At 39.8% G+C, this 11880-nt stretch overlaps 1 protein-coding gene across 1 annotated transcript; it reads right to left on the minus strand.

Annotated features, from left to right (window-relative positions):
• Window positions 1–433: 433 nt before the first annotated feature.
• slc6a1b (solute carrier family 6 member 1b) lies at window positions 434–11282 on the minus strand. The gene is made up of 14 exons (XM_041032881.1): window positions 11039–11282; window positions 10606–10737; window positions 10234–10334; window positions 9576–9685; window positions 9016–9148; window positions 7928–8062; window positions 7061–7164; window positions 6405–6529; window positions 5845–5957; window positions 5379–5510; window positions 3352–3454; window positions 3127–3227; window positions 2336–2503; window positions 434–547 (listed from the first exon to the last, which is right to left on the minus strand). Exons 1-14 carry the CDS (start codon window positions 11280–11282, stop codon window positions 434–436), a joined length of 1815 nt encoding a protein of 604 aa, XP_040888815.1.
• Between the last annotated feature and the right edge of the window lie 598 nt (window positions 11283–11880).

Here is an 11880-nt window from a genome sequence, read left to right on the forward strand (position 1 = left end):
CATGTATCCAATATTTTTCTTTGTACAGTAATTGTAGTTTAGTAGATTAATTAATATCTTCAAAGTAGCACAATACTATTGAATCAACGTGGGCCTCCAAATTTAAATTATATGTTCAATATACAGTAATTTCCTAAGTCACGTTTCCTTTTCTAAAAAGACTAACTTTTTTGCATAATGAAATTCATAATATCACAACAACTTTGCTGGGTAGTTTGTTTTTCCTTTTAAGTTTTATAACTCTGTATTATACAAATAAACAAACAGAAAAACCCCTAAAAATAACTGTGTAATCAGGTTGGTCTCACGTGTCCCCAGGAGGTAGGTGAATAAAAGCAGACATGGAAGTCTGGTGGTCGTTCCCAACCTTGATTACGTTTCTTCTGTAGTAGAGTGCCAGTCTGGCCGTCGAGACTTAGACAGGCAGAGGTTTCTAGATGTAGGCTTCCTCATTAGCAGGGTTCTGATTCTGGTTTTCTGTCTGCTGGTCCGGGCCATTTTCCTGAGCCTTCACCAGTGCCAAAGGCTTGATCATCATCCGCAGACGCTGAGAGGGAGAGACATAGTGGGGAGTGGTAACACAACTAATATCACACAGCTAAAAATGAAACTACAGTGAGACACTGTCACATACCATTAGTAGAGACTACACAGCTGGAAAGTTTGTGATCAAACCCATAAGCTGAAACAAAACACACCAGCTGCACAGCTGCGAGCTTGATGAATGCATAGCCTCAGGCTCTGAAGAGTGTGAGCACACTTCTATAAGATACTATCAGCTAAGACATTTATACATTTTCCCTCGTGTGATATAAGGCTATGAATTCATCCAGCTTGCAATGTGGTGTGATAAAAGAAAATAAAGGCCATTATTTATGACACCAACTAACATTTCATGGGCCAAAGTTACTGAGCCCACCAATGTAGATCAAAACATCCCAAACTTGAATACATTTTCTAAATGTTTTCAACCGTGGATAGTGCTGGACCCGGGCTCTGCGGCATAGTAGGCATTTATATGGAGTGTTTGTGAAACTAAACGTCCGCCCGTGTGCAGAGCACTAATCAGCTGGCTGATTGCTACAATTAGACAATCAGCCATGAGATGGTACTGCAGGATCTGACACCTGCACATCGCCTCTGACAGCCTCTGTTGCACTGTCTGCAATTATGGCCCATTTATTCTGTCAGTGGTGGCTATAAAGCTATATCTGTCACCGGGGACCGTATAGATGTAAGGTTATTATTCAGCGCATTGTAGATGACTGCAAATCAAAAAGCTCTTAATGTAAATGGCATGCCGGAAAAGGTATTATCTGCCATTGATTAGGATCATCAGATCAATAAAAATTCCATGCATCGTTCTGCTTCATACAAATGAATGTAATTTACTAAGAAATCGGTGGTTGTTACAGCAAAAAGGCATCTAAAATTCTGTGAGAGAACTAATTACAAACTCTATTTTACTAATCCTTTTATCACTGCTCTACTCCTCATGGCAATTTATCGCGTTTTCACTCTGCATGCCTGTGTGTTTGCTCATTACAAAACCATTGAGTCACAGTGCCTCAGTGCAGTTTTAATGCACAGAACAAAATCACCCTGGGCTTAGCCGAACATTTTGACATCCACTGCAAAGAGTCTTTTTGGTGCTAAATTACATCTCAGGTACTACTTCCATTGCCAGCAAGATGATAGATCACACCGTGATTGTGTGGTGCAGATCAGTTTATTCTGATTGAAACATATTTAAGCCAGACTGTGCTGGTAAAAAAAAAAAAAAAAATCTGCAAGGTGACCTTAAATGTTCATCTGAGCATCCCACCATGGTTAAAACTGATCTCTTCTATAAAATCCTCAGGGCTTGTGTGTCACATTTAAATTACATTATCCTCGCACAACGCCAGCCCTCTAACCCTCTAAGTACACTACTATGCTCCTGTGTTGGATTGGTCTGCCAACCACTATGTAATAATATCTCTGAGCAGAAAATCTTGCATACCAAGTAATCCACTTGAAACTCTGTAACACAGAACCTGCCTTGCTGCCGAATGCAGATTAAAATTCAAACCAGCTAATAGATGTGTGAAATGCTCAGAGGAGGGTACAGCGATGCATTCAGTCTTGTGAAATCTGTTACTATATAGCTGCAAGTGTAGTAATATTTTCTCTGTGTATCTATATGTATTTTCTATGTACGTTTACTATTTGATATAAGCATCTGTTAACCCTACCAACTGACTTCTGTGTAGTGTAGCACAAGTATTTCGAAATATGTGAAATATTATTACTAATGTCAGCTGCAACTATTAGACAGAATCCACACTGATCTTACCTCTTTGTATGTGCCTTTGAGTGTGAGGAACATGTAGCCCATGTAGCCAGGGATGAGGATCATGGAGGAAAGGGCCATGCACCAGCCGACCCCCTGACCCCAGGCTGGGAACACGTAGTCACCCATAGTCAGGGGAACCATCTGCACTGCACTGAACAAGAAGACTCCCTGTACATGAAAGGAAGACAAGTAGATCTCATCATTGTCATCATCATGTTCACGTTTTGAATGCAGCCAAAACTGCAGAACTCCTCAACTTGTGAACTAAGATCATGTTTCTCTCTCTCTCTCTCTCTCTCTCTCTCTCTCTCTCTTTTTTGATATCCAGTGGACACAGCATATACATGTATGTACATGAGCCTCTTGTTTTCACATTTAACTAATGGATTCCAAATTCTGAACTGTAGATGAAGGAAGAAATGAGGAAAAACTTCAGAAAAAGTAGTCTCAAATGATCTTTGACCACATTAGGCACACTTTTTAAATATTAAATGAGGATATGGTGAGATGGTGATATTATTTAAGTATGGAGCACTCACAGTAAATGAATCTGAGCGTTAACGATGTACTTAGTAAAGGTGATTAGATGCTTTTGGTTTTGTGCACATGGCCATCAAGTTAAAGCAACAGGGAAGCCATGGCACAGTTTTGGAGTCATTCTCTTTACTTATTGTACCTTTAGCTGGGCACTCAAAAGCCTAAACATTGTCTTTGATGGGGTGTTATTTTCCCTTTTGGTTTCTGGTACATTGTTGGCTAAATCCTGCATCTTACCCACAAATAACACTTACAGCCACAATGAGTGGAGTGAAAACAACCCAGCAGGCCTTCCACCACAGACAGGGCCTGTAGCCAACCATTTCCTCAATGTTGTCATAGAATTTGTTCACACCTGGAACCAAAAATAAAGCCGTATGAATACTGTTTTGTTATCTCATTGTGTAAATACAAATACAGCCTGTTTTTAGATGAAAAAATATTCTGAAGAAGATTACGGAGACATAATTGTGGCTCACCATAAAACCATGAAATTGAGATGCACTCAAAGAAGACCAGGAAGAGCAGGGACATTCCACTAGCTGAGTAGTAGTCAAATAGCTTGAACACGTACAGTCCACCCTGTAAAAAGAGAGAAGAGGAAAACAAGAGAAAAGAAGGTGATACGCCAGATGAAGGAGAAGGGCGAAAAAAAAGAGAAGAAGTAATCATAGTATTGGATCTACAGGACAGTACTAAACCGGTCAAGTGGAATAACATTGAGGGCGAGAGCACCAGCGGCTGTGACTGGTGCGTGTTAGTGACGTCTCATTGGTGAGGACAGAATTGGTGCTAAGGTTCCCTTGTGGAAACTGCATTACTGTGATTGTGTGGTGCAGATAGGACCAGTGTAGATCGAATGTCTCCTTGAAAACACTGCATGTCTGTCCACAATCAGGCCATTATAGGAACCAGCTCAAAGGGACCTGCTGCAGTTCGTCCACTCCTACTCTGTGAAGCTTGATATACTTTATACTGCCTGCAGCAGCGATTAGGGCGACTGCCTCATCCTAACAGGGCTGCGCATGGGGCATGATGGGAATCCAGTGTGGCAGAAGTAGAGGGACAATACAGGGTCTTCAAGTGTCTTAGGCAAACATGACCCTGGCTTGCAGTGATTTTGTCATTTTTAGATCCCAAGTAGACAGACACAGAGGCATCTTTAGCTACTTTTTGCCCACTTTCGGTTTCTTCGCATATTGTTTTTTTCATTCCTACTTGTGTTTCAAATTGCCATAAAACTGCTGCTGTAGATTGTTCTTATTCCATAGGGCAGTGGTTCAAAAAATGACAAAAATACTTTAAACTTTTGCCAACTTAGATTATAGCCTGAAAGAGAGAAGTTCAATTAGTTTGTTATCTGATTGAAATTACTGAATGCATGCTAGAACAGAGCAAAACAGTTTTTATTGGTCATAGTTCATAATGCTCCTGAAGGGAATGAGATAAGTGTGTGTTTGTCAATAAGAGTAGATCAACATAATTATTGAAAGATTACACTGAATTCCTATTTTAATACAAAATCATCAAATTCTGAAATGGTATCATAGTAATTTTACAATTTTATTGTTTAGCTACATTGATAGATATTTCTCTCAGAGACTCTCATATCATTGACTACAATCTGAATTGGTTTAAAACTGACAACATCCATTGAAATAGGAGTAAAATGTTGCAGTGTGCCTCAGGAAATTTGGACTTAGAGACAGCTCTTGGCAGTCTGCTCTTCACAATGTCATTAACTCTTTGTGGATGAGTGGATTTATCCTCTTTGACCATGAATATGTACAGCAAATTTTATGAAAATACAGCCATTAGAGATACCATGTCCAAGTACCAAGTGTTGGTCGAGGGTAGGTTTTGGCCTGATGGTGGTGCTAAACAATAGCTCAGGTGATCACCAGTATCATTCCCATCACTGAGGGCACTGTTAATAAAGGTGTTACATTTCTTGGCAGTCTTGTCTGTAGGTGAGAGACAAAGTGGTGGACATCTGGACAAATGGACAGACCACCCTTTGGCCCTGTTGTATGTTTGCAGTCTGAAGCTAAAGGACCTGTACCGTTTTGGCTTGGGACAACACTCTGAGAGGGAGTCTGACCCCTTGACCTTTCAACTTTGATTCTCTTTGGATTGCATATGACCACCACTTGGTGAGCTGAGTTAATGACCTAGCTGAGTTAATGGTCTTTAAGGTTAGTAGGTCACACCACTGGTGTCTTGTGGGACAAGTCTGAAAAATCTTTCATGATCCTGTGACAAAGCCAAAGCCAGAAATTTGAAATATGAAACAACAGATGCTCCTTAGACTTATGCACTAGATTCTGCCAATATTATAAAAGCATGACAAAGCTCCATAAAGGTAGTAGTGTGGTTCTTGTTAAAAATGTAAACATACTTCTGAATCTGGAAACAGATATCAACCTTATCAGTCAATCATTGTGATTGTTCTTAAACTAACTTGCCAGCAATGCCTCTGAGACTCCAATAAGAAAGGAGAATTTACCTGTGTGATGTTGGACAGTCCAATGATGTAAGAAACAAGGCAGACAACTGCAATGAAGATCTCTCTGCGGTTTCGGAGAACCCGAGGGAATTCATCAACCAGTGCAGTGATGAAACCTTCCACGGTGCAGAACTGGAGAGATTGCAGAGTCATGTTGAAACTGTGTTACGTAATACACTGTTGTCACAATAAAAATATTAGTTTGTTAAGGTTTAGAACTTACACGAATGAAAAGATTAATAGTAACACAAAACTGCATTATAGTTATAGTGACATTTTTATATGGCAGATTATGAAGGTTTCTACCCAGAAGCAGCAGAATCCTGGCCTCATACATGATTTTCACTTGTAAGGTATTTTCACATGTATTACCCTTTACAGAAGCAGGTGCATGATCATTTTGATATATATATGATTATATTCCAAAAGCCACAACTGAGACCATTTCTTTGTTGACTATTTTTACCTGGCTATCAATTCCCAGCATCAGCAGCATGGAGAAAAAGAGGATGGCCCAGAGAGGAGAGATAGGCAGCTGGGTCACAGCCTCGGGATAAGCCAAAAAAGCCAGACCAGGTCCTGATAAAAGACAAACATTAATTTTTTTTTTTTTTTTTTTTAAAGGGGACACTAACACAAGTTGAATGAATATTTTAAAAAAGTCATGAAAAGTTAGGTTCAGTTAAGAATGTGTTGTATGTGATTTTAACATACCTAACTATAATGTTATAAGTGTACTAATTTCAATATTGGATAAAACAAGAAATAGATGTGTCTTTGGAATAAATAAAAGAGTTAAACTTGAATGTTTATCAAGGATAGAGAGCTTTGCAAAATCACTGACCGATTTTTCATTTCTAATAAACCCATAAACCAAAACCGACATAATGACAAGCTAAAACCTTCCATTTCTAAATTGAAAGAATAACATATCTAGCAATTTCAAGGGCTAAATTTTGCACAGTTTCAAATATCTCTTGCCTGTGCCTATTGTCACTATCGAGCTTCAACATTGATTGCAGTTACCTGAGGCTGCCACATCAGCTATGGGTCTCTTTGTTACATTGGCCATGAATCCCACGATGGAGAAGATGACAAAACCAGCGAACATGCTGGTGAAGGAGTTGATGCAGCAGACAATGACAGAATCTCTGTAGGGGAGAGACAAAGCATAAAGCAGCCATTGTCACGCCTATATCAATTCCTTATCAACCCGTCACACATTGTCGAGAGGAATGGGGGGAAGGGACGGCGGAGAGCCATTTTGCATCCTGCAGCAGCACAGCAGCTGAATACATTTATATTGACCTGTTCTTTTAAACCAGCAGTGAGCTCCAGCAGTTTCAAAATAGTTGGAACCATAGATATATGCACAGTAGTTGGGCTGCTTACCAATGTTTACTGTGCAATGTGAGTGTAAAAAAAGGGATAGAGCCAAAATAATGAAACAAGCTGATAGAGCTGGAGCCTCACATAGTCCCAAAATAGACAGTACAGCAGACGCTATGTTGCCAGGAAACCAAAAAATAATCCCAGGAAGAGACATCTTCACAATCACCTTTAAAGAAAGGATAACGGATGTGTCTGGATTGATTTTTAAGAGACAGTAAAATTCCCTCCTAACAGGTATTAGGTTCATGTGGTAAGCGAGCCTGAATTGCAGTATATTATGAATCACCTACCTGTATACGTTGTTGTTGAAGGGATTGTAGCTGCCGAGAGCAATCAGCGAGCCTAATCCCAACCCGTAGGAAAAGAAGATCTGAGTGGCAGCATCCAGCCACACCTGGCCCACAGAGATTAGAAAAGACGTTTAAACAAGCAGGTGTACACACAAGCTCAAGCAAAGTTGATGCTAGATAGAGATACTTGTAAAAATCATTTTATCTTACTGGTGATGTGACCTCATTTTGATTTAGTTTAACTGGTTAGGCTGGTCAAGCCATGTGTATAAATGTATCTCATCTCTTTGATGAGATGGAACAAACTAGGAAGAATACTTGTTACGGGAAATTGTAACACCTAAGTGTTGTCTTGTCAAACTTAGTCCTGATCCACTCTGATCCCAGAGCCTTTCAACAGCTATTTCAGACCGACAGTATACTTCACAATTTGCCTGCATCAGACATAAAATTACAAATGTACATAGCCATCAGGGAAATTCAGCTACGCTATTTGCTCTTCTGCTCCAGCAAAAAATGGAAAATACATTAATAGTAATGTTGATGCTGATAGACAGCTTTTCAATTATTTGTTGCCCATGAGTGTTGTTAATGAGATTGTGCACTTACTGAGAATCTGTTTGGCTTTTGTTTATGCTCTGCACACAGCAATTGATTACAGTATTAGTTGTCGGTAAGAGGCCTCTACCGTGGTGTTACTGTGGCTGGTGTGTAAACAAACTGTGAAAATTTATTCAGATGAGGCTCATCAGCCATCTTTATTTTTGTGATTAATGAAGAGTTATATGTATTCCGAAACAAACAAACATAAAACAGTTTTTAAACCTTCTGGCCTGTAGAAAGAGAAAGTAGGAGGGCAGGGCATACCTCAGACTCCTTAAGTTTGTCAAAGTCTGGTGTGATATAGAAGAGGATCCCATCAAATGCACCTGGTAGAGTGATGCCACGGCAAAACAGGATGAACAGCATAAAGTAAGGGTATGTGGCTGAGAAGTACACCACCTGTAGGACACAAAGTGACAAAGCCATGACTAACTTTTAAAATTACATAGCTATCAAGCAGTATTGTTCTTGGATTTTTTTTTCTTTTTCGTGCAAGGCAGCAAAACTGTAGAAGAAATCAAACCTTCAAAGTTGTTCAACTCAACAGTAAGCGGTGTTACTGCGGCACCATCCCCACTGTACAGTACAGTGACCTAATCAGCCATTCCCCAGAGGCAAGATGACCCTAGAATGGCTGGGTTCAGCACACTCCCAGTGCACTATTTCCCTCCTTATATGAGCTAATTTTACACTGTGCTATCAAAGTCAACACATTTCAGATCATTCAAGATAAAATCTACTTAATGAAAAGTGAACTAGCAGAAAGTCTGTCACTGACGCTGCCATAAAAATCCTGAAATCATTGAAACTCTTCTACCATACAGAAAAAGACAAACACTGATATAAAAAGTAAATAACAAATGTTATAATTTTATAATTTTGTGGCTCACTTGGCACTAAGCAGCCAGGTTTAGGGCTTTGTTTTTCATTGTGGAAAATGTAGGTGCTCATAGTAGAGGAATTAAAGGGCAATTGCATGGGAAATATTGTAGAGGAGTTAATAGCATATATTTTAGCTAACACACAAATATGTAACTAAAACCAACTTAAACTGGTTAAGAAAAGGATTAAGTCAAGTTATGTAATCACGAATCCCTTCATTTAAACAACAATTTTCCAACACATTATTGCAGGGGGCCCCATATGTGGGGGGTGGGTTGGGGAGGGAAACCTATCACCATTCATAGAATATTTTATTTACATTTACAATGTACTAAAAAATATCCCAAAATTCCTGGCTGCACCCCTGTGTCATTGTGCCAATTCTATGACCTTGAGCAGTGAATCTGTAGTTTTACTGAGGGATCATACGTTTTGCTTTGTTTCTGTCTTTGTCCTCTCCTTCTACTTACTTTGCCAGTCCAGCTGACCCCCTTCCAGATACAGAAATAGACGAGCACCCATGCAATAGCAAGTGTGATAGCCAGTGGGATCCTGACCTCCCCAGGCTTCTCCAGACCATCGGTCAGTTGGTGCATGTTACGTCTGCAGGGAAGGAGTAAAGTGGTCTTACTTCAACGCACAAATGCATCCTTGATCTCATACATGCCTCATGCATGGGTGCATGCACAAATATGCATACATGTGTCTGGATATTCACAAAGAGCCTTTCCATGGCTTTCTGTTCTCACCCCTGAAGTTCTTTTTCAGGCACCGCAGTCAAAGGAAGTCATATTTACATGCATGTCTTTTCTTAAGCTTATTTGAGGCCATTTACTGTGCACATTTTTTTTTCTATGTTAGTGGTACCATATGGCACATATACATAAAAGAGTTGGATATGCAAATGGCCATATCAGATGCTGACCCCTGATCTGACCCTTCATTATACACAGCACTGGAGATGACCTTTCTGTGTGGCTAAAATCTATTCACAGCAGAGGATCTAAAAAGACTCTTAAGTCCAGCTTACTCCCAGAACTCCACCACAGCACTGGTGAGGTTTGTGGTGTCTGTGATGCTGTAGTTGGTGTAGCAGCGGTCTGTGTTCCAGGGATTGCCACAAGTCTGCCATGGTAGATTCTGAAAATTAAGGAAGAAAACAAAAAAAAAGAAAAAGAAGAAGAAAAAAAATCACACAGACAGCTCTTTTTACTTGGACCACTCTCCCACCGCCGGGTCCCATTCTCTCTGGCTGTCGAGCAGCCAAGACCATGATACTCATTCGGGACATTGAGATTTCATGCTTTTCTCAGAGGAGTGAATGCCTCATCGCCAAATGCATTTATCAATACCCTGTGTAAGGCGCTAATTATGTGGGAAAGGAAGTAATAAATGTCATACTCTGTTAAAGGCTGTGTAGTGTTATATAAGGGGTTCTGGCAAATAGAACCTGCCACATAACTCAAAGGGTTACTGTGGAAAAAAAAATACAACCTGTGCAAAAGAAAAATAAAAATCTGAGCTTTGTTCTGATTTAAAGGCCACTTGTGTGAGATTTCTCAGTAAAACAACTGAGATTACTAGAGGACTCCCAACCCCAAATTTTCAAATCGTACTCAAATCCTCATACACTCAGGACACATTGATTGTTTGAATGTGGAATGTGAACATAAATCTCAAATACTCACAGCAGTGAAGGAATTGTACAGGTAGTAAATAGCCCAGGAAATGATTACAATGTAATAGATATTGAGCCAGAAGGACAGAACAGCAGCAGCCAGACCCACACCTGAAACAATGGGAGAGCACAGGCATGATGTTAAATTGTACTAAATATGTCTTGAAATAAAGCAAGAGTAATGATATCTATAAGATTTTTTTAAGTCCTCATTGTTAATAGAGAATAAACTTATGCTCTTATGTAATTACAAAGACCTCAGATCTGAAAAAAAAAAAATCCATGTCTGTTATTCAAACCTGGCCTCCATGAAGCAGCCAATTAACATAACAATTAACACATCGTTTAGGGCCTTAAAGATAACTCAAAAGTGTCTTTTTACCTTTGAACATGGGGGCCAGTTTCCACACTCCAAGCCCTCCAATAGAAGTGTACTGACCAAGAGCCGTCTCCAGAAAGAACAGGGGCATGCCAGCAAATATGAGGGTCAAAAAGTAGGGAATCAAGAAGGCCCCTGAATGAGAGGTGAGAGGTAAAGGTGTTTAAGTGAAGATAAACCAATAACTATTTACATTCAACATAATCCAGATGAGAAATTTGGTAAAAGAAGTATTTGTTTTCACATTGCGCCCAGATCACTGCGTAGACTCTGGCTTGTGCGCAATTACGCATGGCTACGATGGGGTGGGGGGGTACACTTAAGATTAATTTAAATTAAAAACTTCCGGGAACAAACTGGCAGCTTTTGATGTCGAGATCTTTGCACTCCTTCTGGTGTATGGATATATGGAAAATTGCCAAGAATTCCTGATTACCTCCTCCGTTTTTTCCGCATAAATAAGGAAATCTCCAGACATTTCCCAGTCCGATTGCGTATCCGACACAAGAGAGAAGAAAGTCAAATTTCCCAGCCCATGTTTCTCTCTCGGGTATCTCCTTTTTCTTCTGCACTTTCACCACCAAGGTTTTGGGTTTGTCGTTTGGCGTGGTGGTGGGCGCGTCATTCACCGTCTCCGTTAAGACGTGTCCGTCCGAGGCTTTGGTCCCGTTGGTGGCCATGGTCACTGTGCGTGTCGAATAGTCCTGACCAGTGGAGAGGAGGCAATTTCAGCACCGGTCCAGACAGACAGCAGCTTCTCCGTCCCGTACACCCAGCTCCCAGATAGCAGCCGAGTGGAGACGAATAATCGGGGAAATGAGAGTGATTATGGGCAGAAGCGGAGGCACCTTAGCAGCAGTCCAGCGACCCTGGAAATATAAATAAACATGTATGGGGTTAGAAATTCACTGGAAAATTAAATCAGAAGAGCACAATTAGATGAGATCATTTTACTTGTTCTCCATAAAAATCTACTTGTTTGAAATATTTTCTGAAGTCGAATGTCCCATCCTAATAACGAGGAATTCATTTGCGCAATTCAGCTTGTTTAAGACATTAATACTTAAAAAAAAAAAAAAAAAAAAAAAAAAAAAATCAACATTTGTGAATTTCAGGTTATTGAAAGCGGAATTGCTTAATCTTCATTAACGGAACAGTAATTTCTTTTCTAAAAGAAAAAACATAAGATTAACATTTTAAGATTAAATATTAAATAAAGATCAAATTGCGTACTTAGGTGAACCCTGTGTTGGCCTTTGCTGATAAAAAAATGTTTTT

The sequence above is a fragment of the Toxotes jaculatrix genome, chromosome 3 (genome assembly GCF_017976425.1).
Source record: "Toxotes jaculatrix isolate fToxJac2 chromosome 3, fToxJac2.pri, whole genome shotgun sequence".
NCBI lineage: Eukaryota > Metazoa > Chordata > Actinopteri > Toxotidae > Toxotes > Toxotes jaculatrix.